Genomic DNA, 18458 nt, shown 5'->3' on the forward strand with positions numbered 1-18458 from the left:
GAGTTAGTCAGCCAATCAAATTTTGCGTAACATGTGTAAATATTCTGTACGCATATATATAGCTGGTAAAAGCAGGCAAGGGTCTGATATAACATAATTCATACTACTAGTAGTACTACAATTACTGCGACTACTACTGCTGCTGTTGTTGTTGTTACTGCTGTTACTACTACTACTATTACTACTACTACTACTACTAGTAGTAGTAGTAGTAGTAGTAGTAGTAGTAGTAGTAGTAGTAGTAGTAGTAGTCTTCGTCGTAGTAGTAGTCGTAGTCGTCGTCGTCGTCCGTCGGTCGTCGTTCGGTCGTCGGTCGGTCGTCGGTCGGTCGGTCGTCCGTCGGTCGTTCGTCCGTCGGTCGTCCTTCGGTCTTGGTCTGTTGGTCGTCCATCCGGCGTCGTCCGTCGGTCGTCCGTTGGTCGTCCCTCGTCCAAACATCGGTCGTCCTCCGGTCGTGGTCCGTCGGTCGTACATTCGGCGACGTCCGTCGGTCGTCCGTTGGTCGTCCCTCGTCCAAACATCGGTCGTTCGTCGGTCGTCCTCTGGTCGTGGTCCGTCGGTCGTCCGTCGGTCGTCCATCCCGCGTCGTCCGTCGGTCGTACCTCGTCCAAACATCGGTCGTCTGTTGGTCGTCCATCAGTCGTCCCTCGGTCGTCCGTCGGTCGTCGTCCATCGTCCGTCGGTCGGTCATCGGTCGTCCGTTGGTCGTCCGTCGTCGAAGTGGCAGTCGTATTAGTTGTAGTAGTAGTAGTAGTAAAAGTAGTAGTAGTAGTAGTAGTAGTAGTAGTAGTAGTAGTAGTAGTAGTAGTAATAGTAGTAGTAGTAGTAGTAGTAGTAGTAGTAGTAGTAATAGTAGCAGAAGTAGAAGTAGTAGTAGTAGTAGTAGTAGTAGTAGTAGTAATAGTAGTAGTAGTAGTAGTAGAAGTAGTAGTAGTAGTAGTAGTAGTAGTAGTAGTAGTAGTAGTAAAAGTAGTAGTAGTAGTAGTAGTAGTAGTATCAGCAGCAGCAACAACAACTGCAACAGTAGTAGTAGTAATAATAGTAGTACTAATAGTAGTATGTTATGTTTTATCAGAGCATTGCTTTTGGGACGTTTTCATTGGCTGATTAATTTGAGGGAACAAGATAGTATTTGTTTGGCTAACTAACTCGTGGCCACGACTTAGCTAAGTCGGGATCTCGAAATTCTCTCCTCTTTTGTTTAATGCACCCTTCCTTTATTAACTGCACCGCTCTTTTTTTAATTGCACTCCTCTTTTATTTAGTTGTGCACTCCTCTTTTTTTTATCTCGTGGCCACGACATAGCTATCTAGAGATCTCGACTTAGCTAACTCGTGGCCACGAGATAGAAAAAAGAGGAGTGCATTTAAAAAGAAAAGAGGAGTGAATGTCACCTCAATGCCACCGTACTCTTCCCTGGTCAGAACTACTTTTCACAACCATATTTTACAAATGTGAGTTTCAATTTTGCCAAAAATGCACGAAACAAACGACGGAGTACGCAGATTACAAGTAATGCACGTTCGCAAGGGTGGGACATTAGCTCTAATTGCCGCGTCTCTTCCACCCACTCTGACAACCGTGAAGCACACAGCGACTGAGGAGATTGATGTTAGCTTAATGGAAAACACAGACTGCGCTTAGCATCCACAGTATGTCTTCGTAATGGGGGGGGGGGGGCGGGGGTTAGAGGGTTAGGGTAAGGTTTAGGGGTCTGATTTGGGTTAGGGTTAGCCTTAACTCGACCCCTAACCCTAACCTAACCATAACTCCGGGTTATCTCCCCTATACCAGGCCTCGCTCGTTGTCGTTGTCCGCTTCCCCATTAAACCTCGCTCGTTGTCGTTGTCCGCTTCCCCATTAAACCTCGCTCGTTGTCGTTGTCCGCTTCCCCATTAAACCTCGCTCGTTGTCGCTGTCCGCTTCCCCATTATCGCATTTGCATTACCAATTAGAGCGTGTGTTTCAGGCTCGGAAGCGTTATACCGAGATGAAGCATGCTATGGGGCACTGGCTGAAAACCACATTCATCTCAATTGTACCACCGGCTACATAGTCATAGACAGGCTGAGAGTTGCAGCCAAACCTTTAATTGCTAGTAAGACGTCAATTTATGAACATGTCAACATTACTGCCTATCTTAGGTTGACCTGCGTTAATTTGCAGTATTATAAAGAATCGGAAAAATCATGATAAAATGTCTTTGTACTATAAATCTTTATTCAAAACTGTCATATTGACCTCCAGTTAATAACATTTGGTCTTTGATATTTTCAGACTTAGTTAATGTCAATTGTTTTTTGAGTACATATTACTAGATAACTTATCAGACCCATGCAAAACTCCTATAGACTGCCCCGAGCTCAACGCTAATAGCACAGAGTGCTGCACGAGTGACGTGTTCAACGACTGCGTGAACGACTACACCGGAGAGACCGTGTACAGTTTCCACAATTGTAGCGGACTCCAGGCATGCACGAAGCCTGTCGTGCGCCAGCAACTGCAGTGTGGCAGTAACTCGAGCCTCTACCCGGCCTCCAGCACCTTCATGATAGTGGACTATCACTGCCTGGCTAGTATGTGGGCCGGATATCAGTGACTAACATGAACACATTCAGTAACGTCCATTTATGCTGTTAACATGCCTATCACCTTAAATAGACATTCTTTAAATAATCCAGGTATGCGCACATAATAGTACTTGTAGTTGCTACCTACTTATCAATACGCTATCATACGCGAATTACAGTTGTCTGCTTTCGTTTTGAATACGATAAGCATATTTTACCATATGTACATTTGAGTGAATCACACATAAATATATAGTGACTGTTACGGTAAACTTGTTATATCACTAAAACGCATTTACTGAAAGCATTGTTAAAATTTGCAGAAGGCCAAAACTTCGGTATTTGCAACACGACGGGCGACTGCTCGGATCCCGCGGCCAGCTGCGACAAAGCCCGGTGTCATTGTGTGGAGGGATACACAGCCCTGCACTACTTCGACAACTGCTGGCAAGGTAGGTATTGTGCTTTGGCGCCTGGCCGCACCGTTTGGTACCTGTTGGTGAGCGTCTCTGGGTTGTACTTTTCTAGTTTGCTAAGCGAGTTTGTGCACTATCCTTTCATGTTTGGCTATAACTTAGCTAGTACTTGTTTCTTGGACACCTTGTACTTGTACTGAGAAAACACCCGCAATGGTTGCTTTTCATGGGGTAACACTTCCATGTTTACCAATCCACAACGTTTCGTTGCAATCGTATACATTAATCGAATTTGACCATTGCAAAAAAGGTTTGACCTTGTTACATGTTATTTTTAAGACGGGTTTCCTAACGGGAAGTGTGAGCTGGAGTCGGAGACAGCCTGCTACCTGAACGGCACTCTCTGTGACCACGGCTCCCGGAAGTGTGTCTGTGGGGACGCCTTCATCGCACAGAACAATGGCATATGTGATGCAGGTACAGGGTGCTCAATCAACTTCAAACCTCAATCAGGCATACGACTCACTGAAAGCAAATTAAACGTCGAAACAAACTATAGTAATAATTGAATCAAATTCAATTGGATACCGACTTTTCATGTGTGCCTTTTATACCATTGGGTCGGATCGATGATTTAAAAGAATTTGTTCGGGTAGTTTGGCCCTTTTAAGTTCTTAATTAAATTGATAAATGTAAAAAGCAGAAAGAAAGAACGCAATTATAGTTTCATCGATAGAATTTCATGAACAAAATTTTACCCAATCCGCGCTCGAGACAGTGATCTATGGTTTTAAAAAGGTATCGCGATAACCACTCCACATTTCGCTTTTTTCGATATAAATGTTATTGTAGACTCTACATTTACGATCATTGTGTTGTCACAAATATAACATAGACACAACACTTTATTCATTCGTTTCGCGTTTGTAAAGCTTTTAAATGTTGATAATTTCAAAGGATGGTTAATCTTTAAAGAAATTGCACTTTTTGGTATGAGTCTACGTCATTGGTGTTATTTCGCTCCATGGTGCATGGTGTGTTTTAATTTCTTTAATATGTTCAAAAAAGTTCAAGAATGGTCATTTCAACAATTTGTGAACACGTCCCTTTGATAGTTCATACGACAAGGAAGTTCGATTAATCCGAATACGTGCGTTTGAGCCTAACGCTGTGGGAGCGTTCTTTCGATCTCCCATATAGACACCAAGTACTGGTTCTAGACCCAGGAAACGGACTCGAGAGCATTTCAAATAAGTAGGAATTACTTTCTATGCAATCGACCTAAAATAAATAGGTTTAAACTAACGCTCTGTTTATGTCACTTCAATAGTGTAAGCCCGTATACGAAAAAACATCGATCCATAATGTACTTGATGTTTGCACATGATTTCTGATTGTGAAAATCGTCTTAACGTTAAAGAGACTTTGTATTTCATTATCGTGGACATCGTATTTATAGATATAATTATTATAAAGAAGAAAGAATGTATGGCATTTATTCGATCTTGACATAGTTAAACAGATACCGATTTACCTGAAATCGAGGTTAAGAATTCAGTTGTATTAAAAAGTATAAATCGATATGTTCCATTTGCAACAGAGAACTCTTACAAGACGCGCTGTAACTCGACCACAGACTGTCAGATGGACAATATGGTATGTGAAGAGGGCCGCTGTGATTGCAGGCAGCACTTCATCTACACACGCGGGCAATGTCTGTCAGGTAGTCACATGTTTAGCACACCATTTCATCTACACACGAGGGCAATGTCTGTCAGGTAGAAACATGTATAGCACACCACTTCATCTACACACGAGGGTAATGTCTGTCAGGTAGAAACATGTACTGTATAGCACACGGCTTGACGGGTTCAGTTCAGCAAAGTTTTAACTAAAAATTAGGGATGGCAAAATTATTCGAATATTCGATTGAATGGTCAGTATTCGAATGACATAATTGATATTCGCATATTCGCATTTTTTTTTCAAACGTAACTGCCTTAGTTTGTAATGACCTGCGAGCCGCTTACTAATTGGCTACTGAAATCACTTGATATTAACATGTCTGATGTGACGTTCTCCGTGTCAAACCAGGTATGTGTATTAGTATGCTAATACACATACCTGGTCAAACTGATAACGCGGCCCGTATCAGCGTTGATTGCGCAATGCAATATACACACTCTAAGAAAGTCCCCGAACTGTTGTTTGTCAATGGGGTGCCAATTACCGGCTTCATTTGACTGGCGAATAATAATTAAGTTTCTGTGATCACAGTATGAACAGCCATTAAAATGAGCATATTACTCATTTTGCGCATAATTTATATTTCACCTGATCTGTCGATCAGATCTCCGACTTTCATTCATAAAATACCGGATTATTACGCTGGTGGAAAATGTATCGGCATGTTTTGTTACAGCGCGTGCTTTCAATGTATAAGCTCCGCCCATAATTATTCCAGAATAACCCATTGACGATTTCTTCTCTGTTTATATGAAATTTGGCACGTGCTGTGTTAGAATGCTACATCGAGGCACGCTTTACGTAACCTACTACGGGCTTCTTGGTTTCTAACCGGCATCGGGCGGCTAGGCAACGACATATGACATTATTCTCGTTCGGATAAATACGACTTTGTGTTAGTATTGTGCTTGTTGATTTTGCAAAGAAAGTGCATTAATCGTTCAGCGCAAAAAATGACAAAAGTGTGTCGTTCTTGCATAAAAGTACGTAATAAAGCAAAATAAAATTATATGACATGATGTTTTTCCTTATATTTGTTCTTGAATATTTGGTGTACTTTGCATGCCTTATGATATGTTTCTTTATAAAAATGTACACGCAATCGTTACTTAAACATTTCAAATAAAAATAAAATGATATAACATGATATTTTCTCTTCTATTTGTGCCCGATTACAGAATCGGTCATAGTATTAGCCGACAGCGATACAATTATTTGATAGCAATTTTAGCAAACAGCATCGTATTCAGCATACAGATATAACTTACAAAGCAATGGAAGTTAACACAGAACAAGTTTCACTCTTTTCTGATATATTTCGCTTCAATAGGCTTTATCAAAGTTTGTTTTTACAATAAAGCTACATTTTCTTTCCATTTCTCATCACAACAATTGTATATTCAATTGTATTTCTGTGTCAATTTATATTAAATATCGCAACTGGATACGAAACTGAGTAAAAGAAGTTATATCGAGCCAGCCATTTTATGCGAATATTCGAATATTCGATTGAATAGATTTGCGAATATTCGAATACCGATATAGGAATTCGATGCCATCCCTACTAAAAATATTGAGAAATTTGTTGAGAATAAATGTGTCGCGTTCTGAGAAAACTGGGCATAATGCATGTGCGTAAAGTGTCGTCCCAGATTAGCCTATGCAGTCCGCACAGGCTAATCAGGCTCGACACTCCGTCTTTATGACTTTTTTCGTTTAAATGAAGTCTTTTCTTAGCAAAAATCCCATTTAAGGCTAATCTGGGACGACTATTTATGCACATGCATTTTGCCCAATTTTCACAGAACAAGGCACAAATGATCTGTGTCAGTTAATCGTTCTTCTGCCATTTTATTTCCGCCCGATATTGTATGAGTATACATGTATGCTTTTCAATTCGCTTCTATTTCCCATTCTTTATTTTACCAGACAACGACTATAACATGAGCTGCGACGCGAACACGACGTGTAAGGGTGACAACATTGTTTGCAAGGAAGGACGCTGTGTATGTACCCCAGGGTACACGTATAGAGACAGCCATTGCGCCTCAGGTATCATCATTGGCAATGCATTGATTTCCAAGTAAAACGTTATCGTTTTACGCGACTAATTCAGTTCATTTTCGTAGTATAGCACTTGAATATCACTTATATTTGGTGTGAATGATTGCCACGGTGTTTTTGTTTTGCCAGACTACAACAAGTCGTGCACGGTGACTGCAGATTGTCCCGCCTTCCAGATGATCTGCACGGACGGACATTGCCTCTGTGCGCCGGAACACAGCTACATACAGGCCTTGTGTCGGCCAGGTACCACAAGTAGTAACGGCCTGAGCAGTGTTGTCCAGGTACCACAAGTAGTAACGGTCTGAGCAGTGTCGTCCAGGTACTACAAGTAGTAACGGCCTGAGCAATGTCGACCAGATACCACAAGTAGTAACGGTCTGACCAGTGTCGGCCAGGTACCACAAGTAGTAACGGCCTGAACAGTGTTTTCCAGGTACCACAAGTAGTAACGGCCTGAGCAGTGTCGACTAGATACCACAAGTAGTAACGGTCTGAGCAGTGTCGGCCAGGTACCACAAGTAGTAACGGTCTGAGCAGTATCGGCCAGGTACCACAAGTAGTAACGGTCTGAGCAGTGTCGGCCAGGTACCACAAGTAGTAACGGTCTGAGCAGTGTCGGCCAGGTACCACAGGTAGTAACGGTCTGAGCAGTGTCGGCCAGGAACCACAAGTAGTAACGGTCAGAGCAGTGTCGGTCAGGTACCACAAGTAGTAACGGTCTGAGCAGTGTCGGCCAGGTACCACAAGTAGTAACGGGATGAGCAGTGTCGGTCAGGTACCATAAGTAGTAACGGTCTAAGCAGTGTCGGCCAGGTACCACAAGCAGTAACGGTCTGAGCAGTATCTGGCAGGTACCACAAGTAGTAACGGTCTGAGCAGTGTCTGCCAGGTACAAGCAATGCCGGCCAGGTACCACAAGTAGTGACGGCCTGAGCAGTGTCGGCCAGGTACCACAAGTAGTAACGGTCTGAGAAGTGTCGGCCAGGTACCACAAGTAGTAACGGTCTGAGAAGTGTCGGCCAGGTACCACAAGTAGTAAACGTTTGATCAGTGTCGACCAGGTACCACAGGTAATAACGGTCTGAGCATTGCCGACCAGGTACCACCAGTAGTAACGGTCTGAGCAGTGTCGGACAGGTGCCACAAGTAGTAACGGTCTGAGCAGTGTCGGACAGGTACCGCAAGTACTAACGGTCTGTGCAGTGTCGACCAGGTACCACAAGTAGTAAATGTCTGAGCAGTGTCGGTCAGGTACCACAAGTAGTAACGGTCTGAGCAGTGTCGTCCAGGAACCACAAGTAGTAATGGTCTGAGCAGTGTCGTCCAGGTACCACAAGTGGTAATGGTCTGAGCAGTGTCGGTCAGGTGCAACAAGTAGAAGTGGTCTGAGCAGGGTCGGCCAGGTACCACAAGTAGTAACGGTCTGAGAAACCTAGTAGATACAGGCCACTTGACTGCCAGGTACCACAAGTACTAACGGTCTGAGCAGTGTCGTCCAGGTACCACAAGTAGTAACGGTCTGAGCAGTGTCAGCCAGTTACCACAAGTAGTAACGGTCTGAGCAGTGTCGACCAGGTACCACAAGTAGTAACAGTCTGAGCAGTGTTGTCCAGGTACCATACGTTGTAACGGTCTGAGCAGTGTCGTCTATGTACCACAAGTGGTAACGGTCTGAGCAGTGTCGGCCATGTACCACAAGTGGTAACAGGTCTGAGCAGTGTCGTCCATGTACCACAAGTAGTAACGGTCTTAGCAGTGTCGTCCATGTACCACAAGTAGTAACAGTCTGAGCAGTGTCGGCCAGGTACCACAAGAAGTAACGGCCTGAGCAGTGTCGGCCAGGTACAACAAGTCGTAACGGTCTGAGCATTGTCGCCCAGGTACCACAAGTGGTAACGGTCTGAGCAGTGTCGGCCAGGTACAACAAGTATTAACGATCTGAGCAGGGTCGACCAGGTACCACAAGTACTAGCGGTCTGAGCAACCAAGAATATTCAAAGCAATACACACATTATAACGTAGACGGGAATTTGAAATGGATAGTAAGTTGGTTCCTTTTTCCTAGTTCCTTATTCCTTATTCGAATAATGAACTGTTGCTTATTCCTTATTCACGCGTAACATATATGTTATAGGGTTTTAAGAAAAATCATTCATAGAGCATATGTACACAAATATATAACCCTTGACTTGGCTTTATAACATCAAATGATGTTTTTTTTCTGCCAACAAATAACTCATTGAACAAGAGTTGCGTGTATTGCTTCAGATGGCGGCCTGGGCGGGAGGTGCAACTCCTCGCTGCCTTGTGTGGACGCCAACACGACCTGCAGCACCGACACGCATACATGCCAGTGTGAAACCATGTACTCAGAATTTGAAAATAAGTGTTATAAAGGTAAATGTACGCTTCTCACTGAACTTAATAGCGTGTAGGTTCATGTTAACGTCTCTTAAATGTGTGCAGCCGTTTTAGTTCATATCCTGATAATATAATTTGAATTATTTAATAATGCAAATTTATACCCCTTAACACTTTATAATTATTTCAAATGTTCCATTGACAATTAAAAATATTATGTTCTTTTTCCTGGTAGCTTCTTATTTATGTATAGGTCCTTTAGTCGCCGTGTATTACATGTACTAACAAGACAATAATTATCGGTGGTCAGTTTTAATAACTGTTCTGAATTAATTATTGTATTATATATGCTCATTAAATTTCCAGAATACTTTTTTATACTTTTTTACTACTATACAATTGACGTTGGTTCCCAATAAATTTGATAATACCGACGACTATGTAGTTCCTTTCACCTATATATGAATAGTTAGGTTAGGTTATATTGCTTATATCCTTCCGTGCTCTTTGCTCTCGTACATGTATGCACGTATCTTTGTCCATGTTTTAGACAGTCATTTGCACGGCCATTGTTTCAATACCACGGTGTGTGTTGTTATGCATACTGTTTGTGTTGACAACACTTGCAAATGCAAAGAAGGTTTCTCTGAAGTCAAAGGCGAATGTGTCCAAGGTATCGATGCAATCTGATGGTTGATGTTTTTGAGTGGGGTGTTTACTGCTGAAAATCACCAGTGATAGTTGGTGGTAAAATTCCAGCTGTATTGTTGTATGACCTGCTTAATTGTTCTTTAACTTAAATAACGTTTAATCAGCACGCAACAAATATTTTTATGTTTTTAATGTCGGCACATTAAACCACTTATTTGTTAAACATGTGTGTTGTGTATTGCATGCTAGCAATATGCTTTCTTAACTCTAGTTATAGCGTGGCCTGCTTTTACAGACATCATACTGAATATATTAACACCATTAAATAGTACTATCTAATTTTAAAATCTATGCTTATAGATGTTTCCATAGAAACGGGATTGGAATGAGAGTTTCAAGAAGCCTGCTGTTTGGTCATGTCTGGTGATTTATATCCAGTACACGATTGAATCGCCATAGCGATGATTTCAAATGAGTTTCAAATTCAAAGTAGTTTGCGCTAAAACACACTCCTAACCTACCGAAACCGAACGCAAATGATTCGTCAGTCGAATTCAAGCGACACAACACTGTGTATAATACGCTGGCGGAATTTGGTTTACATTTATTTTACAAGTGTTACATTTTCCTTCAATGGTTTGTTGTATAAAATATTAATTGTGGTAACGCCATTTTTATTAACACAATATACCTTTATATGTTGACATAGGCTGGCCAGAGAAAAAAATCACTAATAAAAAGCTATGGCAGGGAAGGTCGGACAGCATGATACCAAGTGTGTTATTGAAGTAGAAGTAGACATGAAATAAAAAAAAATGTTGTACTCAAAGCTATATATTTGGCCTAAGTATGCTGGAGAAGAACGGTGTTCCGATACTTATCACGTTTGATTGATATATTCAGTATCGCCGTTCATTGTTTATTACTTTAACCCTTTGCATGCTGGGAAATTTGTCGTCTGCTAAAATGTCGTCTGCTGAATTTCTAAAATTAGCATTTTCTTCGATTTTTTTTCAAAGAATATTATCAGAATTGCAAACAGTTTGGATCCTGATGAGACGCCACGTTCTGTGGCGTCTCATCTGGATCCAAACTGTTTGCAAAGGCCTTCAAAATTCGGTTCCCGCACTGAAAGGGTCAAGTACTTGAAATTAATCATTGGTATTCGTTAGTCAATTTAATGCTCCGGTATATTTCGTTACAACAGGAACAGTTATACTGACAAGAGAAAGTATTCATTTTAAATGGCCTCTTATAAATGTTTTTGGCATACGATGACCAGTTATGTGGGTACTTTGTTACCGATATCGCTCTATGTTTTTTCTTTGTTTAGAGTAAAACTTAGTGAAATTTAATGCAATTTCAACAAACACTTATTACGATAATCGAACCGAATAATTGATATTTCAGGCCATACATTATAATGGAGTGACATCATTTAACATTTAGATTGCAATATAAGTATGTCACACATATCTATGCGTTGTTCATATGTATTTCCCCCAGCCAAAAAAGGGACATTGGAATTCCGCTGATGTAATACATGTCAGTATAAAGGAAATAAAGAAAAACATTGTCCATATGTAATATGCTCTTCAGTTTGAATTGTACTGTCAGATAATATATTTCTTGACCAGAAACTAATGTGACAATGCAGATAATATGATACATAACACAAACTACACGCACTTAAACAGATAAACATCACAAAAAATATCAGATTTTGCGTAATATGTACATGTCTAAAAGTGAACATTGCATCTAATTGACTGTTAAGTCATCGTCGGTTACCCACGACTAATTCATTCCGTTACTCTCCAGCACCATCTCTAATGCTGGAGAGTAACGGAATGAATTAGTCGTGGGTAACCGACGATGCTGTTAAGTATATCTTAGAAAAAAGGAGCGATTAATGTTACTATATGTCATGCGAACAACTTATGTTTGCAATGTGTCATCATAGCGTGCACAAAAAACAGTTTCAGTTATTTGAGTCGCGTTATGAGAAAACTGGACTAAATGCTTGTGCGTAAAGTGTCGTCCCAGATTAGCCTGTGCAGTCCGCACAGGCTAATCAGGGACAACCCTTTCCGCTTTTATGAAATTTTTAGTTTCAATGAAGTCCCTCCTTACCCAAAATCAAGTTTTGGCAGAAAGTGTCGTCCCTGATTAGCCTGAGCGGACTGCACAGGCTAATCTGGGATGACACTTAGCGCACATGCATTGAGCCCAGTTTTATCAGAACAAGGCTCATTTATTTGCGCCATCAAACATTCATTTTTAATGAAATAAACTGATCTTCTAGAGTATTTAAATACATTTTTTCTTCTTCCATACCCATCAGCTTTTCCGACATATTTCTTAATTTTTGTTTTTACAAGAATTTTATTATCCTTACCTAAGTACCGATTGAATCATCCAATCTATCCATGGGAACGAACAATTGAAACTGTTTGTTGACTCGGTAGTTATACAAATGAGCGAAATACACACACACCAGTTTGGTTAAAGTACATTGTATAACAATCCTGAAAAACAACAACATGTGAACAATTGTGAACTTTTCAGCGAAATTGTATTAAAAAAAATAATTATAATTTGTAGAAAAGAGGAACTGGTTAAATTAATACCAACTGTCCGTGTAAACATTCAATTCCTTTTGTATGTACTCAACCACCACTATTTATACTATATATGACTACTATTTCTTCTACTACAGTACCAACGACATCAACTTAGACTATCAAAGTAACACAAATTCATGATTATATCTTGAAATACAGGCTTGGGTTTATTGCCCCTTTCTGGGTGCATTTTTCTGTCAGCATGAAATGAAATAATACGGTAACAGAATAATCACGAACACAATTTATTCATTAAACAACCAAACGCTTTTTTAAAAACCCCAAAATATCGCGTTTTCGAAAAGCTATGCTCTTAGGTAGTTTTCCAATAAGGCTTTTGAACACTCGAAAGTCTATTGAGATTGTGCTACAATTTCATACCTGTGTTGGTTTAAGTGGTTGATGCCTCCAAACGGAAGTGTTCTCGTTTAAATAGATATATAACATTACATAGACAACGAGTATCATACAGGTATATAAATTTTATCAACTTGTTTGATTCTAAACGCGTTGATACCTCCTGGAATGTAGCGCGCAGATCTTTGGGCGCTATAATATGTTTAATGAAGGAAAACATTCAACTATTTATTAGATTATTATGGCGTAAGGCACGTGAGACAATGATATTGTCCTTTTGATAGAGCAAATAGATCTTCAATCAAGATATTTTTAGTCCTGCAGCTATACAACTACCTATATGTGATTAGATTATTCAGGTAAATTCTTTTTTTGCATCAAAGTGGTATTTTGCTCTAGATCTTACCCCATGGTACGTGGCAATATTTGTTTTTGTAGCAGCTTTAGTAACACAATAACTGAATAAAGTGAAGTTTCGTATTTGATATTAATCTGTAACTGTGTGCGCTGTAAGATTGTACATGTTTGTTAATAGAGATTTTTGTAAATAATTTCTTTTCTTATATGCACAATAATAAACATTTAATGTTTTATTGCAAATTAACACTAATTTATAACCATTTGTAATAAATGGAGGTTTTCTGCTTTGGGAATATTGCTTCATTTAGAATTATTATACACGCTACTATAACTAGAAATAATGATCATATAATACATAAGTGAAAACAATATCGGGGCGAGGTACATATTTATGACGAAGAAAAATAAACTCATTTTGGAAAAGCTAGTTTATTTTCACACATATGGTATTATTTGCAGGCTATATGTCCTATTCTTTGTTGCCCATGGTGTTATATTTTTTTATTGTAGTTTTATGTATTACGTATTCCCTCCCCCCCTTTATTATGAAAATAAAAAACAAACAACATATGTACGTGTTTTACGTATCTAGTGATATGCATTAGCACTTCCTGTGGTCTGATTTCAGACGGTGATCATAACGGCAGGTGTAAGGAGACGGCGAACTGCAACTTCCGCTACGCGATATGTGTGGACAATAGGTGCATCTGTCAGGCGGAATACACTGAACTGAATGGTCAATGCTTACCAGGTAATACAAGATAAGTATTGATGCAAAGCATCAAAGGGCGTCGGGAATTTCAGTGTAAAAGGCACACAATGAAGTTACATGAAACGATTTTTTTTCTACTGTATATAGAATATATTGGCCGATTATTTAAAACAAAATAGAAAAGCATACTGGTATAACCATTATATATAATTTTGTGTTATAACCCCCAAATAACCATTATCTATGATGTTGTGTTATAACCCCCAAATAGCCATTATCTATGATTTTGTGTTGTAACCCCCAAATATTTCATAGTTCATTTTATTTACATTGGTTTCCTTTTTTACTGGCATCCGTGTGCAGTTTTCATTAATGGAACAGAACTGTGTAGGTTTTAAAAAATCTGCTTCATCTTGTAAGCGTAATTTCATATTTTTCTCAACTTCAAGGGGAGATGATTCTGAACTTACTCTTACGTTGCTCATTTACGATAGGGGTTGAGTACTCATTGATATGAAAACACTGTAAAAGTTTGAAAAAAATGAATGAAATCTGTAAATTGCATAAAGAAGCTGCATTTCACAATACTCTGAAATTCAGTAAAAGATCATAATAGATTTATTGCTCCGATATTCATCATTTTCAATAGGGTTCGAGTAATACTGATATAAAAACACTTAACAAGTTTGGAAAGATTCAGACGAAAGTTGTGAATTTTTTTTAAACAAGTGGATATTGTTTATTTTGTCAAATTTAATAGAAAAAAATTCTGGACTTATTGTCCCGATGTTTCTCATTTTAAATGAGGTAAAATTCTCATTGATATGAAGACACTGTAAGTTTGGAAAGAATCTGACGAAAAATGTTGACATTATCACCTAACCAAGCAGTTTTTCACTTTTATTTTTAAATTCAAAGAGACATAATTTTGGACTTATGGTCCGATATTGCCCATATAGAGTTTGGGTTGGGTCCTCATTGATAAAAAACCTGTGCAAGTTTGGGAACAATCGGATGAAAATTTTAAAACTTCGAACAACGATTTCAAAATGTCTCAAATTCTAAGGAAGATAACTATGGACGTAATGGTCGGATAATGCTAAAGGGCCCATACCACCTGGATAGTAATACGTGTCGCTCTTCGCGCTTTATATGTGGTTCTAAAAAAAACTCCGAGGAGTGATTGACTCTAGGGAAACGGGTTGCTGGGACACAGCTCCTCCTTGATTAGCGGCTGCTATATATATGCGATATATATATCGCAACTCATTGTTACAATCAATATTACGTGTCGCGCTTCGCGCTCTATATGTGGTAGGGATAGTACATAGGGCCTATGATAGACAACCATAAAAATCCATGGACAAAATATGTGTTGTTTGCATTTGTTTGTTAATATAAAAACACGTGTTTTTTATAAGCTATTTAAGTGATGCAAGAAATTTTAATTAACGTTGTCACGTCGCGGCATCCATTAATTTTAATATAAATGTCCAATTGTAGTAAAATGGATTTTAAAATGTCTACATAAAATAAAGCTTTATTATATTTATTAACCTGACTGAAAAAAAAAGTCAGCCGCCGAACTGCTCCGTTCGTGCCGGAACCCGGGATTGAACCTTTAGATGATTGTTGCCTAAACTACTTCAGTCTAACGCTCTCCCAACTGAGCTATTCCGGCTGACATCATTTATGTACTGCTATTTGGTGAAGTTGTGTATAGCGATCGTTATTATATGTATATTAATAAACTAATACATTGTACGTTTTCGTACCACTACGCCTTCCAATAAACTTGCTTGCGCGATAGGTCAACAAATATCGTACTACATCGGTTCTCCACTAAATAAGCAAATTAGATAAACCACAAAATAAATATATTTTGATTATGTTTTTTTTATATTCAAAACCAGAAAGTTTCGCGTATTTGCCCAGTCCCTGTGATCTTTCCCCTGTGATCAGTTGTGGATCAGTTATTAATTAAAACAATTAGCTTTGCATTATTGGCAATAAATGTTGTAATAAATGTAATAGGCACAAATGCAGTACTTATTTACACTATTTTACACAAGAAATCACCACTATGCAAGATATTCTTAAAACACAAATATATACATTGATCCGTAAAATAACTTCTCCTCCCATAAGCGAAAAAAACTGCATTACATACTAGTCGCCTCTCTCCAGAGCGACGCCAATAAGCAAACGACTTTTATTGCTAGCTTGTACAAAGATGTCCGCAAATTCGAATTAAATTAATTCCTCTCATCAGTGTATTTGCTCCTTGATTTACGTTTGATTACTTGATTTTATAATGAAGGTAATCTATACATAATAAGACAGAAGAGCGCATGTGTTCGCAGTACCTTGCCCTGTACATTTCCCCCCTGTTTCAGACGGCTCCAATGGCGCGCCCTGTCTCAACACCCCCGGTATAAGGAGGTGTCTTGACGAGAATGCCCTCTGTACAGACGGCCGATGCGTGTGCTTGTCCGAATTCCAAAATGTACATGGCGTCTGCAGACAAAGTATGGATACAATAACAAGATGATTTTTATGTCCATAATGCGTAAATATTGTGACCCCAGCTTTAATATGGTTGATTTAATGTGTGCTTTGTGTATTGAGTTGTATTATATTGTGGCTTGACTTAATAAAAAGAAAATCGGATGTTAATAAGAATTTATCTCCCAATAGTAAAGTTTTTTTTTAATTTTTATTGTGCCAAGCAGTTGCAGTTGGTGTTGGTATTTTGCAGACCAGCATCTCGGTGGCTGGTGTAACTCTACATTTCCCTGCCTGGATGCATACACGAACTGTTCTAATTCTGGAACATGTGAATGTGTGTCGGGATACAAGGGAGTAAATGGGTCCTGTACGCAAGGTAGGATTGCTTTGTAAAGCCCAGGCATACAAGTAAACGTTTATTTAACGGGTGTTTATTTTATTCAAATGTTTCCTGATTTCATATTCCAAACACCCTATAAAACGGATCAACAAAATTGCCGGAATCAACAATAATTCATTTTTTACGTTGTGGTGATATATTCCCGCGAAATTCTCTATTGATGTAATTTTAACTAGAGTAATAGTTTACATTTTTATCAAATTTTTATCGTATAAAGGATCATTTTCATCGTGACTTTGTTATTAAAAACACAACAACATAATATCGTTTTCTGAAAACTCGTGATTAAAAGCAATCAGTATTGATCAACTAAAACGAACGCATAGCCTCTATTAAATCAAATAATGTTTGTATGCAATAAGTTTTCGGTGCAACATAATTGTATCACTTTATATCATACAATCAGTAGCAGCATTGTATCGTGTCCACCTTTTAGTTGGGTCAGTGGGCGGCACGTGTTTTCCCAACAGGACGTGCAGCGACAAGCGCGCGGTGTGCGCAACAGACGACATCGGTCAGTGCATGACGGGCGTATGCCATGATGGTGTCTGCCAGTGTTCGGCGGGAACGGCGCTCTCATTGGCGGGACTTTGTCTGGAACGTACGTACAACGAGTAATAGCGAAACGCACGTAGTGTAATAGCGGGGCGTACATAGTATCTGTGTGGATCGTACTTAGAATTTGTGTCGAAAGCACGTAGTATCTGTGTTGAGCTTACGTTTAATCTATGTGGAACGATTGTACTGATATTATCTGTTTGGAAAGTAGGTAGTATCCGTGTGGAATGTATGCAACTTTGAAATTGTATGCTTCCCTGCAATGAAAAGGATGCATACAGCTCTGTACATATCGATCTGTCGGTAGACACAAGCTTGTCCGAGTGATAACGTTGTAACATTGGTTGTTTACTTCTAGAGGCAGACCTTGATCGGGGTGTTGATACCTCATACGTCAAGGTCATTTTAACTTTTTCTGTATGTAACAGCCTTGTCCTTGATATCTTAAGTTATGTATGTTACAGTATTCATATATTGAATAGTTGTTGATTCCACCGGAAGAAAACCCCTTTATACATTTTATTTACTTTGTTATACAGCTGTATGGATAAAACGAAATTTTATGGGGGAAATGCATGTTTCACAAACATTTCTTGTGTTTGCAAAATTTATTATAAGGTGCTACTTGTGATTCTGAACAAGTTTTCTCTAATTCATGAAAGTTTTTGCATTGAAGCGAGTGACACAATATCTTTAAGGATAGTTTCATAAGTCAGATTACATTATCCGTGATAAAATTGTAATGATATTGAAATAATTGTTATTTTGGTGATTATTTTAATTTTATCTCATTGTTAATCCCTTAAATTGCAAATTTGAGGGAGATAATTTTGTTTGAGTTTGAAGTAATCATTTTTGTTTCATGTATGGGTAGTGGTTTTGGTGTATTCGGACCCCATGATTAAACGGAGGTCAATTTATTGTTAATTCATCATGAAGGGCAATTTAAACCTTGATTCATATTTAAAGCTTGTGCCTTATGTTACAATCACAAAATAATATGTTATGCAATTAGTTATTAGAATAAATCGATTCTGTAATAATTTACGCAATTTGCTATGTGTCGCATTTTACTTCAAACAAACATGTGTGAAACTTACATCAGTCATTCAACTTTGTAAAATCTT

The 18458-nt window shown here is 38.9% G+C and overlaps 1 protein-coding gene across 4 annotated transcripts in view; it reads left to right on the forward strand.

Annotated features, from left to right (window-relative positions):
* The window catches only part of LOC127852833 (neurogenic locus notch homolog protein 1-like), a 49410-nt gene that overhangs the window by 8037 nt on the left and 22915 nt on the right, over positions 1–18458 (forward strand). For 3 of the 4 annotated variants that reach the window (XM_052386835.1, XM_052386837.1, XM_052386838.1), the window contains exons 7-18: positions 1971–2099; positions 2353–2577; positions 2895–3023; positions 3327–3464; positions 4588–4710; positions 6663–6785; positions 6927–7043; positions 9069–9197; positions 13782–13904; positions 16262–16393; positions 16624–16749; positions 17210–17374. In XM_052386835.1, coding sequence (XP_052242795.1) covers positions 1971–2099; positions 2353–2577; positions 2895–3023; positions 3327–3464; positions 4588–4710; positions 6663–6785; positions 6927–7043; positions 9069–9197; positions 13782–13904; positions 16262–16393; positions 16624–16749; positions 17210–17374 — 1659 coding nt within the window. The remainder of the gene's footprint in view (positions 1–1970; positions 2100–2352; positions 2578–2894; positions 3024–3326; positions 3465–4587; positions 4711–6662; positions 6786–6926; positions 7044–9068; positions 9198–13781; positions 13905–16261; positions 16394–16623; positions 16750–17209; positions 17375–18458) is intronic. The other variant, XM_052386836.1, reaches the window with a different exon arrangement.

Source organism: Dreissena polymorpha, chromosome 12 (assembly GCF_020536995.1).
Source record: "Dreissena polymorpha isolate Duluth1 chromosome 12, UMN_Dpol_1.0, whole genome shotgun sequence".
In the NCBI taxonomy this organism is placed as follows: Eukaryota; Metazoa; Mollusca; class Bivalvia; order Myida; family Dreissenidae; genus Dreissena; species Dreissena polymorpha.